The following is an 18,349-nucleotide window of genomic DNA, read 5'->3' as shown; positions in this document are numbered from 1 at the left end:
CAGAAAGCTATGGATGAGATTCTGAAGGGACTAAACAAAGTTCAGTGCTATTTGGATGACATCCTTGTTACATGAAATGATCCGGAGGATCATGTTCAAAATTTGGATGTTGTCTTGCAGTGTTTGGAAGGCCATGGACTGAGAGTATGTCAAGACAAATGTGAGTTTTCAAACCTTCAGCTGAATACCTTGGACAAGCAATTGATACCACAGGCTTAAGGAATCACCAGAGAAAGAGAAGGTGGTTTTTCACGCACCACTCCAGAGAATGTGTCACAGTTACATTCATTCTTAGGGCTGCTTAACTACTAATCTGCCTAATCTGGTGACAGTATTGGCACCTTTACATGAAGCGTTACAAGCAAAGAAAAAATGGGAGTGGACTCTCTGTGTGTGTGTGTTTAAGGAAGCTAAGAAACTGTTGACATTAGGCGAAGTTCTTACTCACTTTGATGCCTCACTGCTATTGCAATTGGCTTGTAATGCTTCACCATCTGGAGTATATGAGTTCTTTCCCCATATTTTTCCTGATGGCATGGAGAAACCAATTGCCTTTGCTTCACTATCGCTTACTATGCTTGAGAAGAACTATGTACAAATAGAGCAAGAAGCTCTTAGCATTATCTTCAGAATTCAGAAGTTTCATATCTATCTGTATGGTAGATATTTTTACCTTGCTGATGGATCATCTCCTGTCACTTTCAATTTTTGCACCTAAACGTGGAATTCCATCATTAGTTGCTGCTCGGATGCCACGGTGGTCATTGCTACTTTCAGTTTATTCCTATACTATTCAGTTCTGTAAAGGAACTCAGCATGGCAATGCTGATGGGCTGCCATGCCCAAGCTCCCATTAGCCCAAAGAAACATCAGATGAAATGTTTTATCTCAATTTGATGGAGAGGTTACCCATCACTAGCACAGACATCAACACAAATCCGCTAAAGGATGATGTGCTTTCTCTTGTGAAGGGAATGGTATTACAAGGAACAGTGTTAGATCATAAGAATCCCCAGTTTACGTCACATCAGCGTGTTTTATATCTGAATCACAACTGCATCTTATGCAGAATAAGAGTGATCATTCCGGAATCACTTCACTCTCTGGTTTTCGAAGCTCTTTGTGATTTTGGCATTGTATGAGTGAAGGTTTGATGACAAAGATATTGAGAGGAAAGAGAAGTGCTATAGTACGTGTCAGGAAATTCAGCATGATCCTGGCCCAGCTCGTTTACACCTTTGGTGTAAACTCATGAGCCTCAGACCCATTGGACACATATTTGCATGGACTTTGCCAGACCTTTAGTCACAGTCAATGCCTATTCAAACTGTCCAGAGATTTTAGAATGATTTCTACCACAGCTACCAAACCCATTGGACATCTCTGGATGTTTAGCCAATTTGGCTTACTAGAACAGTTGGAGATTGACAACAGACTGCAATTTTGCTCTGAAGAATTTCAGAGGTTCCTAGCATCAAATGGAGTTCAGCACATATGTTCTGCTCCATAGCATCCTGCTACAAATGGACTTGCAGAATGGTTTTACAGTCATGTAAAGCCTGCTTAAGAGTTAACAAGTCTATTTTGAGTCATCAGCAGAAACTGGACAATTTCTTGCCTGTCTACAGGAACACAACACGTGCTACTACCCAGGAGTCATCTGCAACTCTCTTCTGGAAGTGACCTTTGTGTACCTGTTGGGACCTGCTACATTCTGATGTTGCCTCCCGTGTAGCCAAATCCCAATGAATGCAAATTGATTAATGAGGTGAGACTCATCATTTTTTTTCAAGTAGGAGACACAGTGTGGACTGACAACTACAGTTGTGGAGTGAAATGTGTATCTGGAGAACTTGTAAAATGCACAGGACTTTTTTTGTATGTGGTAAAACTGTCTGGTGTTATTTTATGGAAATGATCTATGGATCAGTTGCAGCCTTGACAAGTACCGGAGTCTGGAGATGTTCCAGTAGGACTTTCTGTTCCTCCTTTCAAACCTCCTTCCATTACAACTCCTAATGCCAACAGTTTGGTGGAAGAAACTTTGGTACCAGATCCAGTTGATTCCTTACCCCGAACTGTTCCTGTTGTCAAGGGCACTGCCACACCCTTGTCACCATATTATCCCAAGAGAGTGTGAAAACTAGTTGTATTCCTGAAGTTATATATTGTTTAGTTAGTGAGTTGTTATTCCAGAGCAGAATAATCCCTTGCACTTTGAGAGTCTGTGGTAGTCCACCCGCAACTTTTATTTAGGTTATATACTATTTCATGTTAGCCATGTAAATGATGATGTATATAAATTTGGGAAGTTTTTTAAAGTAGGGTGGAGAATGTGATGTTCTGCCTCTTTTAATGTTTAGCATTCCCAGTGCAAAGCCTCACCTTAGTGTTGGTTTCAGTTTTACTGCCAGAACAATAAAATCTCCGTAGCAGACAGCTGTGTTTCTTTCAGCTCCCTTTGTGTCTGTCTCTCTCCTTCTCTGCTGAGTCAAAATATAACAGGCACATAGAATACGAAGCATTTACAGTTGTTTCCATCTTTCTTTCAGACTGTCTTTCTTAATTTTCCTTCTAAATATAGGATAGTGACAGTCTGTGCTAGAGATTTTTCATAAACTAATTTGTTTTTGCTTTCTGTGGATGGTTAGAGGCAGGTCTATTACCTCCAAGTGCCAAGTGTTTAAATTATATGTGCATAGTTCAACTGGATTGCCTTTTTTAGAGCTACAGTACATCCTCATTAATAGGAAATGTGCAAATCCATACCCAATATTGGTAGTTACTTCAGTTCCACTCCAGTGGCCAAACTTCCCAGCAAAGTATTAGTGAGTGAGGAGGGTTGATCTGGTGTTTAGGGCACTAGACTAGAAGTTGGGAAGCCTGGGTTCAAATCTCTGCCCCACCACAGACTTTCTATGCGGTTTTGGACATCTCAGTTAGCCTGTCCACCTCATTTCCCTCTATGTAAAATGGGGATAATAGCACTTTCCTACCTTACAGGGGTGTTGTGAAGATAAATACATTAAAGATTTTGAGGCATTATGGTACTGGGGACTATAGAAGTATGCAAGATAGAGAATGAAGTCTCACATTACTCAGGTTTCTTGGACCTGATCCTCAGCTGGGGTAAATCAGCGTATGTTCTCTGAGATGGAGCTCCTCATGACAGTGGACATCAGCTGAGGACATTGGCCTTTTAGTTTTTACAAATTATCCAACAATACAGAACATACTCGTGTGTTATGAAACTTTAGGATAAATAACCAAAACTAAACTGAACAAAGTATATTTTGGGTGTCTCATCCTTGCTTTTGGACTGTTTCATTCTCAGGGTGCATCCAGTTCTGCTACCCTCGCAAAGAGGGAACTAACTGAACTCTGATTTTTAAATTGGTATGATAGATGGGGATCAAATTCTTTCCTGTTGTAATATCATTTACTTCGGTAGAGTGACAAAGGGAATGAACTAATCTCTAAATATTAATGATTCCTTATGTAAGAACAAGCCTTACAAACAGATTATTTGTAATCTAGTAAGCACTTGTGAAAAACACCTATAATATATTAAAGACACAATCCCTAATACTGCCCCTAAAGTGTCAAATCTTGATGTCTTTACCTGAGGGTCTATTGTAGGTTTAGCCACAGCCCTGCATTAGGCAGTGCAGATCACATTGCACCGGTGAAAGTATCAGTAACTATAGTAAAACAATGCTTCCAAATGCTCCCCAGCACACAGAGGGACAGCCTGCAGGGGTGCAGTATATGCTGTCCTGCATATCTGGCCAGCTCTGCTCTTAGGGAAAGGGCAGCCTGCTCCCTGAATGGGGCTCTTTGTGCTCTCACTTTTTGCATCCATGCAGGGCTCAGCCACAACCTGGCCCTCAATTTTCACACGCACTTTTCTCAGGCAAAACTTTCACCTGAGTAAGGGCTGAGTTAAAATGGAGTGTAGTAGTCAGGGCTTGGATGCAATGTTTATGCAATGGGCCAGCATGTTAAAATACATGTGTTCTATTTGTATTGTTTTTACAAAGATGTAGGGGGAGTTTTGGAAAAACTATCTGTTTTCAATTTTAGAAACTGTACAAACTTGGATGGGAAGAAATGTTAAAGAAAGGCTACGACCTCACACCTGAAGCCATTTCAGTGAAAGCAGCCAAAGCTTCGAGGGACATTGCAAGTGATGTAAGTGACATTTTCAATTCGATCTGTGATGTATTTTATGCACTCAGTCACAGTCTAATAAACCTCATTGAGCCAGGTCCATCCCTGTGCTCCGAAGGTGTGCTGGCAGGGATAGAGAGCTAAGAGACCTTTTCCTCCCCGTGTAACCAGTGGGACAGAATCTCTTAGCATTGACGAGAGAGTAGGAGAGGGATTGCTCTCACATCATTGCACCATGACCCCAAGCTTGCTGTCTGCCTTCTATTTGGCATGGGAGCAGCCTGCAGTACCCAGGGCTATCTGCTTTATGTTTTTAGAGCAGCAGCAAATTTTGACCCACTAACTCATCCAACCGCCCTGAGTCAATCTACCATGCAGCTGTAGAACAGGTCTCAGGGCAGACACATGCCCAGCACTGCTCCATATCCTAACCTCAGTGCAGCGCTTGTATATAAGGACAAATGTTTGCTAATTTTTAGGGAAATGTTCTGGATAGTCAGGACCCTACATTTTCCAGTGCTCACTTTTGTCTCTTGAGACACTGGATTATGTTTCTGCCTGGGAGTACCAAGCAAGCGGTCTCTCCAGATTGTAGTGAGTTGGTAATTCGTGCAGTGGAGGAGACATTCTGAGAGAAGTGCAGCCTGCTCTTCCTACGGAGTCCAAAGGCTCAATTCCTTCAGCAGCAGAGGCATTCCTAAGACACTAACATCAAGCAAAGTTATGCACATACATCAAGGGAATATTAGACCCCTAAGTGTGAAACCATAATGATCTACTCAGCTTCTAGCATCCAAGAGAGCAAAAAGTTCAAGTTTGCTTGTGAGTCTAACTGCCAGCATACATGGCATCCTGGTGAATGTATCTGATAAGCTGTTATTTCCCCATTTTCTCATTCTTACCCTAATTTGAGTACCACAATCTTTATGATTTTAGTACAAGTATAAAGAAGGTTACCGCAAGCAGCAGGGACATCACATTGGATTCCGCAGCCTACAGGATGATCCCAAACTTGTGTTGTCTATGAATGTAGCCAAGATGCAGAGCGAGAGGGAGTACAAGAAAGATTTTGAGAAGTGGAAGACCAAGTTTAACATGCCCGTGGATATGTTGGGCTTCCTACTGGCTAAGAAATGCCAGTCGTTGGTTAGTGATGTAGACTACAGACAGATCCTACACCAGTGGACTAGTTTGTCAGACCAGACTAGCATCATCCAAGCTAAGAAAGTATATGAACTACAGAGTGATGTAAGTTTCCTTTTTACTTGATCTATTTCTTTTATATTTATGAAAGATATATTCATTATTGAAGGGAATCTGGTGTCCCTGTAGAGCAGAAGTGACATTTCCTCTTGTAGTTCCAGCAATACAGATTATAGCTAAACAAGCTCTATTAATTACCAGTTAATCCTTTAATGCAGTTCATTGATGCAGACAAGAGAATGACATTCCCTGATTTCTTTGGTTCCTTAACAGAATGTATATAAGTCAGATCTTCAATGGCTTAAAGGCCTGGGGTGGATCCCATCTGGCTCTTTGGAGGCAGAAAAGAACAAGAAAGCTTCAGAAATCCTGAGTGAGAAGAAATACCGCCAGCCACCAGACACTGTTAAATTCACAAGTATCCCTGATGCCATGGACGTAGTTTTGGCAAAGTCTAATGCCAAAAATAGGAGTGATGTAAGTTTCTGAAGGCTGAACATTTAATTGAACAGATAAATGAACTTGTAATTTATTTCAAGCTCATATAATGTTAAAATTAATATAATTTGAGTCAACAGTGACTAATAGGTCTTTAAAAAAGGAATTTTCCAATTGTTGGTCATAGCCGTCTGTTTAGCAAAATGTCAGATTTCTGGGATTTTGGGCCCATTTGGCATCTTGAGTTCAGCTGTCAAGAAGTCCCAAGTGTGATTCAGGAGATTATCGTGGCTGCTCTACAGAACTTATTCAATGTTAAGCATAAATAATGTCTTTACCCATAGTTAGTCATGCTGTATATGGGACTGTTATAATGATGACTCTTTGGCCTTCCACATACAAAAGGGATGCAAAAAATTGTATTTAAATAGAACTCTAAGTGATTAATGCATTATTTTCTTCAACTATCCATCCAGTACCATTTATATCTCCCACACTTTATTCTTGTGTGACATGTTTTTGTATTGCTGTTAAAGACATAAGGTGAAGCTGAATGAAATCTGCTATTTATACAAAGGTTCTATTAGACACACTGGTTTTATTTGTTTCTCCTTCTAGAGACTTTACAGAGAAGCTTGGGACAAGGACAAGACTCACATTCACGTCATGCCTGACACTCCTGAAATCCTTTTGGCTAAAGCAAACTTAATCAATACAAGTGATGTAAGTTTGATTCCATACTACACTGGGTGTTCCATGAGCTTATGATTTGAAAATTCACTTCATGAACGCAGTCTAAATTGCAGTAAAGTCCTTCAGAATTTATTCTGGAACTCTTGAATTCTTACAACCTTTAACATACCCATGGTCTTTTTCTGGTAAACTTGTTATGTGGAGGGAGCCAATATGGCAGCTATAATAGATTACAAGAAAAATACCAACAAAGCATGCAGTATGAGGTTGCTATCTTGAGATATGTCCATTTCATCCCTATTGCTCAAATCAACATCTTAGATACCTCTCCAATAGAATGTAATTAGTCTAGCAACCTGTTGTGGGAAAATGTCTAATTGTAGTGAGTTGAATTTTTAGAATTATAGAGTACCATTTTTTGTCAAATTCTCCTTTGTCCTGGAACATAAGAAAGAAATGCCAAAAAGATTTATCACTAGTATTCAAGAGGAGAGGTCATGACAGGTTGAAAACAGACACACGGGGGGGTCAGAAAATATGCACTGTTGACCTTCTCAGAAGTCCATGTCATTGTGGTCTGCAGCAATGTTTATTAATCAGATTACATATTTAAAGTAAAGGACAGTATTGGTTGCAAATGAGTTGCAACCAAAAACTTTTATTTACCTCTCCACAGTCAATCTATTGCAGTTCTGCAATAATTTCCACCCTTAGTGGAAAATATTCTGTAGCAAGAATAGCACACAAGACTTTTGACTAATCTCTAGCACCAAGAAAGCCATCTCAGAGACCTAGAAATGTGCTTTTTAATTTAAAAACATGATAGCTCAGCTAGCATCCATTGGCAATTGAAAATTAGTAGTAGCCAACTCCATTTGATAAATTCACCCTTGTTTTCTGCACAATGTGAAAAATAGGAATTCAGTTCTTGAATTATGGTGTAAAATACATAGCATTTCCTTTCTCTCCAAACATCAACATTGGAATACTTTTCTGCAAAGTGTGCTTGCAGTCATTATTGAAAACTTTTCTCAACAGAAACTCTACAAGTTAGGATATGAAGAACTGAAGAAGAAAGGCTATGAGCTTCCTCCTGATGCCATATCACTCAAGTCAGCAAAGGCATCCAGAGACATTTCCAGTGAAGTAAGAGTCTTACTAAACTAAAATAACAGATAGTGTGGTTAAGCCCTATGGGGCTGAATCAGTGCTGATTGAAATCAATGGGAGTCTTTCTATTGGTGTCAGTGGGATAAGGTCTTTCTGTCTTTCAGAAAAAAAAAAAGAAGGCATACACTGGATGTTTCAATGCAAGGCTAGTCATCCAACATACATTGTGTTTGTTTTTTTCAGTCTGCTACTATATATATCACTTAAACCCAGTTCATTATTGAAATTTTGTGGGTAACATTGACATTTTATTTCATTTGAAAATTGACATAATCCATCAGTGACTTAGACTGTGCTGTGGCGTTGCATGTAATTGTTTGAAGATGAATGTTACTCACTGAAATAGAGTTTGAATTCAGATTTAATATTTCATATCAAACCTGGAATTAACCATTACATGGACTGTTATTTGCTAAGTATAACCTGGATCCCACAAACCCGTACGTGAATAGTCCCAATGAAGCACACTAAGAGCAGTGGAATTCACCACATAAATTGGGACTACACAGATGAGGAAGGGTTTACAAAAGCTGTGAACCCTATCCTATGAAATTATAAGGGCTATATCTTGCACTATAGTGGGATTAAGGATACTCAGCTATTTATAGGAATCAATCATCACCTCATAGGATTGGGTTCTTAGTATGTTATAATAACTAAGGAGTTTCACCAACAGTTTTTACAAAGGTAGCATTTCTAGGTTGAATCTGAAAAAGCATCAGTTATTCTTTTATTTCTTTCCAACAGTACAAATACAAAGAAGGGTATCGCAAGCAGCTTGGCCACCATGTGGGAGCCCGCAACATCCAGGATGATCCAAAGATGGTGTGGTCTATGCATGTAGCCAAGATCCAGAGTGACAGAGAGTATAAGAAAGATTTTGAGAAATGGAAGACCAAGTATAATACTCCCGTAGATATGCTGGGAGTTGTACTTGCCAAGAAGTGTCAGGAACTAGTCAGTGAAGTTGATTATAGACATCCTCTGCACCAGTGGACATGTCTGCCAGACCAGAACAATGTTGTACATGCCAGGAAAACTTATGACCTTCAGAGTGATGTAAGTCCTACTTTTACCAGCTTTGTGAAACCTGAAGTGTTTTATTAAATATATTTTTGCTCCAATGTCAAAAAACATATTTAAGGGCTATATTTCTGGACTCTTTTGTCCTGCAAAGACCTTTTATGTACTGGATTGGTGAGTCTTTTCAGACCAGTGACAACAGAAGTGAACTCTTCTACAGGTTAGTAAGCTCACAATTAGCAGCAGGCAGCTTTCTATTTGTATACTTACTAAGTACTGATCTCTTCTTGAGCAATTTGGAGTTAAGTTTGTTGCAGTGGATTTGAACTTGCCATGGAGCAGAGTGAGGGCAAGACCATCTGAATTTCATATCTGTAAATAATTATTATTTTGACTGTCTAAGTGACATGTCAAGAGCTCAAGTGGCTGGGAAGTGCAACCTCAACTGTGACATTTGGCAGAGGAAGAGATGGCTGTAATTTCTGAAATACACTTTGAATGTCTAGGCAGTCTCCCTTATAGTTGTAGCTGAATCTCCATCCTGACAGAAACAGAATTTCCAGCGGGTGGAGTAAAATTTCTGGGGAGTAACTTGTATAGGCAGAATTGACCCTTGGTTTCAGAAACTGTTAGGGCATGTCTACATTGTAACGTAAACCCAGAGTTGTACAGCTCGAGTTAGCAGACCTTGGGTTTCTTGATTTAGGGCTTGAAAACTTACAATCATTTGTATCCCCAGATTAGGAATTTTTAAAGTCTGGGTACCAGCCTGGTGTTCTAGCATCTATGCTGTGGTGTGGAGGCCCCAGTCCAGCCACTCATATCCAAGACTTCCTAGTGCCCTTCAAAAATATGCTCTCCAACCCTTTGTTTGTGGTGCACTGTGGGAAAACTTGACTGTCCACCAAAGTTGACTGTCCTGAGAACAAAGAAATGTGGCCCATGGGATTGTGGGATACTTTTGGTGGACTCACAGAGCACAAGTCTACAATGTAAAGCAATAGGGATGGACCTGTGGGTCCAGGCTTGAGTCAGGCTTGGAACCTCCACTCCCTGGGTCCTGGGACCTGGGTCCGAGTCCTCGTTTAGTGCAATTTATGTGTAGACCAGATCGGTGGCGGGGGAGGATTGAGCCTGAGTTTGAACCCTGGGCTTACACTGCAGCACAGATATACCCTCAGTGTTGAACTAGCCCTGTCAGAGGGCTGTGAGGTGATAACCTCTGTTATCATATGATATTGATTAAACATTGAGACTCTCTTTAAGTGGTGCTGCTTTGCATTGAAGAAAAATGTTCATGTTGTCTAAATAAATAAAATAATGAACTGTCTTGTCTTCCTCTGTAATTTCAGATTTTATATAAATCAGATCTTCAGTGGATGAAAGGCGTTGGCTGGTCCCCAGCTGGCTCTCTGGATGACGAGAAGAATAAGAGAGCAACCCACATCCTGAGTGACCATACCTATCGGCAACACCCAGACACGATCAAATTTACTAGCCTGCTTGATTCTCTACCAATGGTTCTGGCAAAGCACAATTCTGAAATTATGAACCAGGTGAGTTTTCTATTTGTTTGCAATTAGAATTAAAATGATATAATTTTTCTGGATGCTCAAGATTTGCTTTTCGGTTTCTAAGGAAAATAAAGAAGTTTGCATAACAATATTATAGCCTTTTCATTGAATGTCAGGGATTTATTTCCATTATAAGTGACTACTTTTGTTTTGTATTTTGAGTTTCTAGCACATAGTTAAGGTATATTTTAAAAATATATATTTAATAGTTACTTATGTTTAAGATCAGAAACATGAAAAAGTTGTTTAATAAGATATTGGCTTTATGTTTTTACATGTTGGTTTATGTTGTTACAAAATAATTCATGTAAAGAGCTAGGCTGTATATTTCCTTTTCAAGGAGGGGAGCAATTATTTATTATGATTGTGCAGAAAATTGGCCAGTTATACCTAGCAAAGATATTCATATAAATGTCAGGTGATTTGTTACCCAGAAAGTTTCAAGATTCAATAGATCTTTGCTAATTTGCATTTCTTTATCTTCTCAAAAGGTAGTATCCATACCCTTACTTCCAATCTCTCTGATCAAATGGCAGAGTTTATAGTGAATTGCCATATTTAAAAGACTTAATCATAATTCCAAAATACCTAACAGGTTATTTGTCGGCAAATCATGAAGTATTAAATAACTGAAGCTGAACTGTCATTGTCAAATATATAGGCAAAAATGCATTTGGTTATGTGTAATGCTTACTTTATTTATTGTGATTCACACTATATTAGTCACTCCGGGTGAAATCTTGCCCCATTGAAGTCAATGGCAAAATTCCCATTTGACTTAAACAGAGCCAGGATTTCACCACTTGAGTATTATGTCATGCAAAAGTCTCACTAAAATCACTGAGCGGACTTGTGGAGTGAGTCTCTAGGTCAGTGCAAACAAGAGAATTTCTGTTGTTATTTTAGTTTTAGTTACAGTTGTTCTGGACTGCATGAAACTCTTAGGATTGTTGATCTTGATCACGCTTATTCAATGAGAATTATATCTGACCTGAATAGTGACTGAGGTGTTCATGATTCCAACATCTTATTACATTTGTTGTTTGCTTTTCAGCGCTCATATACAGAAGCTTGGAATAAAGATAAAACTAGTATCCACATGATGCCAGATACCCCTGATATTTTACTGGCACAGCAGAACAAATTGAATTACAGTGAGGTAGGTGATGCCTTGCTTAAAAATTAAAAGGCAGCATGTGAGAATATTTAGCTAAAGAAAAGAACGTGAATTATTTCTGAAATGTAATAAATATTTTTTATTTTTTTTAGAATCTGTACAGACTTGCAATGGAAGCGGACAAGAAGAAAGGCTATGACCTACGGGTAGATGCCATTCCAATCAGGGCAGCTAAAGCCTCCCGAGATATTGCAAGTGAGGTAAGTAAACTTGGGCCCTTCTCCTCTCAGCTTCAGATGTCTCAATATCATAATGAACAGTTAAGGGCGTGCTTCATCAACACAATCATATATCCAGTAACACACTTTCCAAACAATAAATAGGAGTGCAACTGGTATAAAATCTTTCCTACAGTTCCTGTAGGTCTGTCCTTACTTTACGTGTGGTGAGGTTCCACTCCCAGTATCTGTTGTCTATTTGAGGATCTCTGTTTGATGGTTTGAAGGATGTGACAAATGAAGTTATCCTGTCCAGTTTTGATTCTAACTAATGTCTCTTATTTAATAATAATTGCTAGTCAATATTTTTAGCTGAAGTAATCTCTTTGTTGTCGTGAAACCTTCCAATACTGCCTGTCAGACCTTTTCCAGTAACAAATCCACTTAATTGAAACTGGCTTTTGGAAAAAAGTGTGTTTCACCTTGTTAACTAGCTGACTTATGTAAGAGCATTAAACAAATTGGACTGCATTTTAGGCTAAATGTTAGTTGAGAAATTGATATGGCCATGACCACGTACAATGGCTTATCCAGTGACAGGGAAAAGTTTTTCCTCTTAGAGACTGTCAAGCTAAACTATTATTGTCTTATGTTGAAGGTATATGTAATATTTTGATACTTAATAACCAAATTTAGTACTAGTTTAACAATGTTTTCCAATAAATTCACTAGGCATGTTTGTTTTTTATCTGTTGGATTTTAATTTTCTTGTTGTTTCTGTAAAATTGCCAATAAAGCGTTTTGTGTTTAAGAACATCTTAACAAGGTTGAGGCCGTTATGTGAGGAAGTAACTGATGGGCACCTCATAGAGAGAATCTGAATTCTGACCTCAGGGGAGCCAGACCAAGGAATTAGAAATAACTTTGATATAAATGTCTCAGGCAGAGGAAACTGTAGTTTTCCTTTCCAAACACTCCAAGGACCTAGTTCAAAGACATCTTATTACTTACATGTTTAAGGAAGTCTTGTGTCTAAACTTCTTTTTAAGTGCAGGGAGCCCTATGAATGCTTTAGCACTCAGATACCACACTCTATGAAGAGAACACTTCTTCACATAAAAGCCTCCGTACTCTGAGCTCATGATGAAGTCCTCCAGAGAATTGCTATAGGATGTTTTCTTAGCCCCCACTCCCTAATCTTACTTATTGAACTTTTTTTTTTTTTTTTTTTTTTTTTTGCCTACAGTACAAATACAAAGCAGGGTATCGTAAACAGCTTGGCCACCATGTGGGAGCCCGCAATATCCAGGATGATCCAAAGATGGTGTGGTCTATGCATGTAGCCAAGATCCAGAGTGACAGAGAGTATAAGAAAGATTTTGAGAAATGGAAGACCAAGTATAATACTCCCGTAGATATGCTGGGAATTGTACTTGCCAAGAAGTGTCAGGAACTGGTTAGTGAAGTTGATTATAGACATCCTCTGCACCAGTGGACATGTCTGCCAGACCAGAATGATGTTGTACATGCCAGGAAAACTTATGATCTTCAGAGTGATGTAAGTCCTACTTTTACTAGCTTTGTGAAACCTGAAGTGTTTTATTAAATATGTTTTTCCTGCAATGTCAAAAAACATATTTAAGGGCTGCAATTCTGGACTCTTTTATCCCGCAAGGACCTTTGCTGCTGCATACTAGATTGATGGGTTATCACAATTTTAGACCAATTGCACGTATATTCCCCCTCCAAGGTCCAGCAAGGGGGCAGCCACTTCAGGCTTCTGGGTCCCAGCCATCACCCCTCTGGGATGGAAATCTGCATCTCAGTCACCACTGACTGGGCCTCCCTGCCTGGTAGTGGCAGTGGCAAACACCACCAATTTGGTTTACTTAAGGTATCCTCTCTGCACCTATGCACATTATACATCTTTTGAAAGTGTATTATGTGTACTTTAGGATGAGGAATGATGTGGGGTTATCAAGTGGTGCCATTACCATAGAAACTGGGATAAACAGTGACACCATCAACAGGTTAAAATAGCTACTCTGAAATATTTGCTTTTGTTTGTTATTTTAACTCTATGCATTATTTCAAAACAAAATTGAATTTCTCTGTGACTTCAAAGTATCACAACAACAATCTCAAGGATAAACATCTATTAATAATTTTTTACAGGTGTAATGTAATTGTGTTGGTGACATTTCTAATCAAAATCATTATCATCATCCTCTGTTCATAATTATGGTCTCTGTTGAGAGTACGTGGGTTATCATGGTCTTCATTGCCTTGACATGTACACAGTTCTGTGCAGGGCAGATTATTCTGATTACAGACACTGCTGATTGTGCAGTGACCCCTACTGGCATATGTACAGAGAAGGTCTTGTAAAAGCTCAGATGCCATTGGGCCCTTGACCCATACAGGAAGTAGTTGATCATCCATATTTTTCCATCCATGATGCAATGGCAATGCAATATCTGGTCTATCTGTGTGCACATTTATCTAAATCTTTAACATGCTCTTCAAAACCGTCTTTCTAAGGTGGGAGTTTGGTCAGTGACTTGTCCTTTTCAATGGTTAGATTGAGGTGCAAAACAATTCAGGTCTCTGTGGGTGTCAAGGTTCCTTCCCCACTCTGAACTCTAGGGTACAGATGTGGGGACCAGCATGAAAACCTCCTAAGCTTACTTTTACCAGCTTAGGTTAAAACTTCCCCAAGGTACAAACTATTTTACCCTTTGCCCTTGGACTTCCACTGCCACCACCAGACGTTTATCTGGGTTTATTTTATTAGGAAAGCGTTGTTTGGAAATGTCTTTCCCCCCAAAATGCTCCCAACCCTTGCACCCCACTTCCTGGGGAAGGTTTGGTAAAAATCCTCACCAATTTGCATAGGTGACCACAGACCCAAACCCTTGGATCTTAAGAACAATGAAAAAAGCATTCAGGTCTTACAAGAAGAATTTTAATAGAAGAAACAGTAAAAAAGAAGTAACAATAAAAAGAATCACCTCTGTAAAATCAGGATGGTAAATACCTTACAGGGTAATTAGATTCAAAACATAGAGAATCCCTCTAGGCAAAACCTTAAGTTACAAAAAGACACACAGACAGGAATATCCATTCTATTCAGCACAACTTAATTTCTCAGCCATTTAAAGAAATCATAATCTAACGCATATCTAGCTAGATTACTTACTAAGTTCTAAGACTCCATTCCTGTTCTGTCCCCTGCAAAAGCATCATACAGACAGACACAGACCCTTTGTTTTTCTCCCTCCTCCCAGCTTTTGAAAGTATCTTGTCTCCTCATTGGTCTTTTTGGTCAGGTGCCAGCGAGGTTACCTTTAGCTTCTTAACCCTTTACAGGTGAGGGGATTTTTCCTCTGGCCAGGAGAGATTTTAAAGGGGTTTACCCTTCCCTTTATATTTATGACAGTGGGTCTCCTTTTCTTACTTGCTCTAGTCATACAGCACCACTACCAACTTCCTGGCTGCAGAAATTATGGCTTGTCCATCATTTTCTCACAATTTGGCAAGATCTCTGAAGCAGTAAGCTCCCTTACTAAACATCTGTATCAGTGATCTAATTACTATGGTTCCTTTGACATTAAGAGACCCAAAAGCCATATTGGTTCCTACTTCAGGAAGTGTTGCCTTTCTTATTAACAAGAGAACCAGCAAAGACTCTGGCAGACTCCAACTTCTTTACTCCCAATGCCAAGTGAGTGGACAGATGGCACCAGGTTCCTCAGAACGGGTTTGAGCATTTCTTTACTCATTCAGTTCCTAATTGTCTGGTGGTAGCAGCTGCTAATGAGCTGTCTTGTCAAACCTACATTTACACTCCAGCTACAAAAAGGAAGCAATTCAGGCCACAGCATTATTCTATACCCTTTTTCCAACAGAAACCACAATATTCCACTAAGAAGAGATCAAACTTCCTAGACATCACTAGCCATATTCTACTGTGGTGGGACATTCTTACTAGACGTCTGTGACTCAAAGCAGTTGCTTTGACTTTTTGATCAAGGTCAGCATACTGATGATATCTCCTCCCTTCGAGTCACACCTATCCCTTTTTTTTTTACTGTGCTTGGGAAAACATCATGTCAGACAAGTTGCTACTCAGCATGGTAAAGAAGGGATATGTTATCCTGTTCCTTTCCATTCCTTTTCCCAAACCTCCTTCCCTGTTCCTTTTCAGGGACTCCTCTCATGACACCGTGTTACTTCAAGAGCGGTGGTCTTTTGTAGAATTGGGAGCCACAGAGAAAGTACCTTACCAGAGGAAAAGCTTCTATTTCCAGTGCTTCCCAGTCTCAAAAAACCCTGTGGTCCTCCATCTCGTTCTAGACTGAAGAAAGCGGAACTATTTAATCAAAAACATCAGGTTCAGGAGGGTCACCCTTACTTCTATTATCCCTTCCCTGGAGACTGGTATGGTGCCTTACAAGATGCATACATCCATGTGGCAATACATCTCTCCCACAGCAAGTACCTTTGATTTGTGGGAGGCACCAACCACTACCAATACACGGTGATCCTTTTCAGTTTGTCATCAGCCCTGAGGGTCTTCACCAAATGCATGTCAGCAGTAACAGCCATCTCTATCATTTGGCCATTCAAATATTTTCTTACCTGGATGATTAGCCAATCCAGGCAGCATCAAGCATATGACTCCTAATCATCAGACAAGTTTTCTCTCATCTAGATCTGAAATTAATTGGGAGAAATCTCAGTTACAACCCAGTAACTGCATAACTTTTTTATAGGAACAGAGCTTACTGCCGGAACAGCCATAGCTTATCTGTCAAGGGAGAAGCACCAATCTATAGCCACCCTTACCAATGCCCTCAGCTTCAGCCCAATGACAACAGTGCATAGCAGCCTTCTGTTCCTGGGCCTCATAAATGTACATAATTCTGCATGCCAGACTTCATCTTTGCTATCTGCAAGCTTGGCTTCCTTCGGTATATCATCCTTCCACGCACCATCCGAACATGCAGATTTGCATACATGCTCGAGTGATTTACTTTATGTGTGGGTAAGTGGGCCTGAGGAATGTGTGCAATAGGTTTCTGCTTTTCTCTTTGAACTGACCATGACTTTGGTTACAAGCCTCCACCAAAGGATGAGGGAGACATAGAATCGTAGGACTGGAAGGGACCTCGAGAGGTCATCTAGTCCAGTCCTCTGTACTCATGGCAGGACTAGTATTATCTAGGCCAGACCTGACAGGTGTTTGTTTAACCTGCTCTTAAAAATCTCCAATTGTGGAGATTCTACAACCTCCCTAGGCAATTTATTCCAGTGCTTAGCCACCCTGACCCTAGTTTTTCCTAATGTCCAACCTAAACTGCCCTTGCTACTATGTAAGCCCATTGCTTCTTGTCCTGTCCTCAGAGTTTAAGGAGAACAATTTTTCTCCCTCCTCCTTGTAACAACCTTTTGTGTACTTGAAAACTGTTGCCATCTTGGTCTTCTCTTCTCCAGACTAATCAAATGCCTTGTTTTCAATCTTCCCTCATAGGTCATGTTTTCTTGATCTTTAATCACTTTTGTTGCTCTTCTCTGGACTTTCTCTAATATGTCCATATCTTGGTCAACCTCAGACACAAGATCTTTGTTCTGCTTCAGCTTTGTGAGCACTCTCAGAAGGAGAAGAGATGGAGAGAATGCTTACCAGAACTGACCGGATCAGGGAAGAAGAAAATGTGATGAAACATGGTCTGTGGCCGGCCCTGGAGAAAAACCTGGTCAACTCAGGAGGTTTCCCTCGATATAAATGTATTAGAACTCTAAGCTATTTTGTTGGGCCTGTGAGATATTTATTCCCTCCATCCAAAACCAGGTGGTGAAGTTCTCACAGACAACACTACAAGGAGGTGCAAGATTGTCTGAACTGTGACAGGAGGCTTCCTCCTTTGGAATCTGTGTATTCATCACAATGTTTCCCGGAAGGCTTTTCACCTTGCAGGAGTGAGAAATACACTCCTAGTAGACACCTTTAGCTGGGTTTACACAAAGCATCACATGCAGTCAATCAGGAAAGACATTCTCCTCCAAGTTTTTTGCTGGTAGGATACGCAGTAATAGACTTGTTCATGGCCGACCTCAACAACAAGTGCATGAGGTTTTTCTTCAGGGCTGGCCACAGACCGTGTTCCATCACAGATACTTTTCTTCTTCCCTGGTCCAGTCAGTTCCTATATGCGTTCCCTCCAGCTCTTTTCCTTCTGAGAGTGCTCATGAAGCTCAAGCAGAACAAATATTATTAATCAACATTGTACAGACACGGCCAAGACAATTTTGGTTCATGGATCTACATCACCTGTTGATCAGTTTATTGACAATTCTATCAATAAGTACTGAACTTCTGTCACAGAAGCAGGGCAGATCTCTTCATCCAAATCTCAAATCTCTCCACCTTACTGTGTGGATCCTCTCTAGTTGAATACTGATAAGAAAACCTGCTTCTGAGAGATGTGGGCCATTTTGGTGAGCAGCAGAAAGGAATTCACTGGAGCCAAATACACATCAAAGTAGAAGAGATTTTTCTATTTGGGCACAATCCTGCAGTACCCTCAGACTGAGGTTATGCATGTGGTGGGGTATCTCCTGCATCTGAAATCATCAGGCCCCTCAAATAATTCTGTGGGAGTTCACCTGCTTTTTACTTCGGCAATACACCTGCCAATAGACAGGTTTTCCATTTTCTCTCATCCTCTTGTATCTTGATT

The 18,349-nt window shown here is 40.0% G+C and overlaps 1 protein-coding gene across 1 annotated transcript in view; it reads left to right on the top strand.

The window, feature by feature from the left end:
• Positions 1 to 18,349, top strand: part of NEB (nebulin) — a 194,586-nt gene that overhangs the window by 53,059 nt on the left and 123,178 nt on the right. The window contains exons 42-51 of the mRNA XM_043525557.1: positions 4,084 to 4,191; positions 5,107 to 5,418; positions 5,647 to 5,850; positions 6,430 to 6,534; positions 7,543 to 7,650; positions 8,422 to 8,733; positions 10,050 to 10,253; positions 11,326 to 11,430; positions 11,541 to 11,648; positions 12,853 to 13,164. Of these exons, the coding sequence (XP_043381492.1) occupies positions 4,084 to 4,191; positions 5,107 to 5,418; positions 5,647 to 5,850; positions 6,430 to 6,534; positions 7,543 to 7,650; positions 8,422 to 8,733; positions 10,050 to 10,253; positions 11,326 to 11,430; positions 11,541 to 11,648; positions 12,853 to 13,164 (1,878 nt within the window). The remainder of the gene's footprint in view (positions 1 to 4,083; positions 4,192 to 5,106; positions 5,419 to 5,646; positions 5,851 to 6,429; positions 6,535 to 7,542; positions 7,651 to 8,421; positions 8,734 to 10,049; positions 10,254 to 11,325; positions 11,431 to 11,540; positions 11,649 to 12,852; positions 13,165 to 18,349) is intronic.

The sequence above is a fragment of the Chelonia mydas genome, chromosome 11, assembly GCF_015237465.2.
Source record: "Chelonia mydas isolate rCheMyd1 chromosome 11, rCheMyd1.pri.v2, whole genome shotgun sequence".
Classification (NCBI taxonomy): domain Eukaryota; kingdom Metazoa; phylum Chordata; order Testudines; family Cheloniidae; genus Chelonia; species Chelonia mydas.
This window is presented reverse-complemented; position numbering and strand designations above follow the sequence as displayed.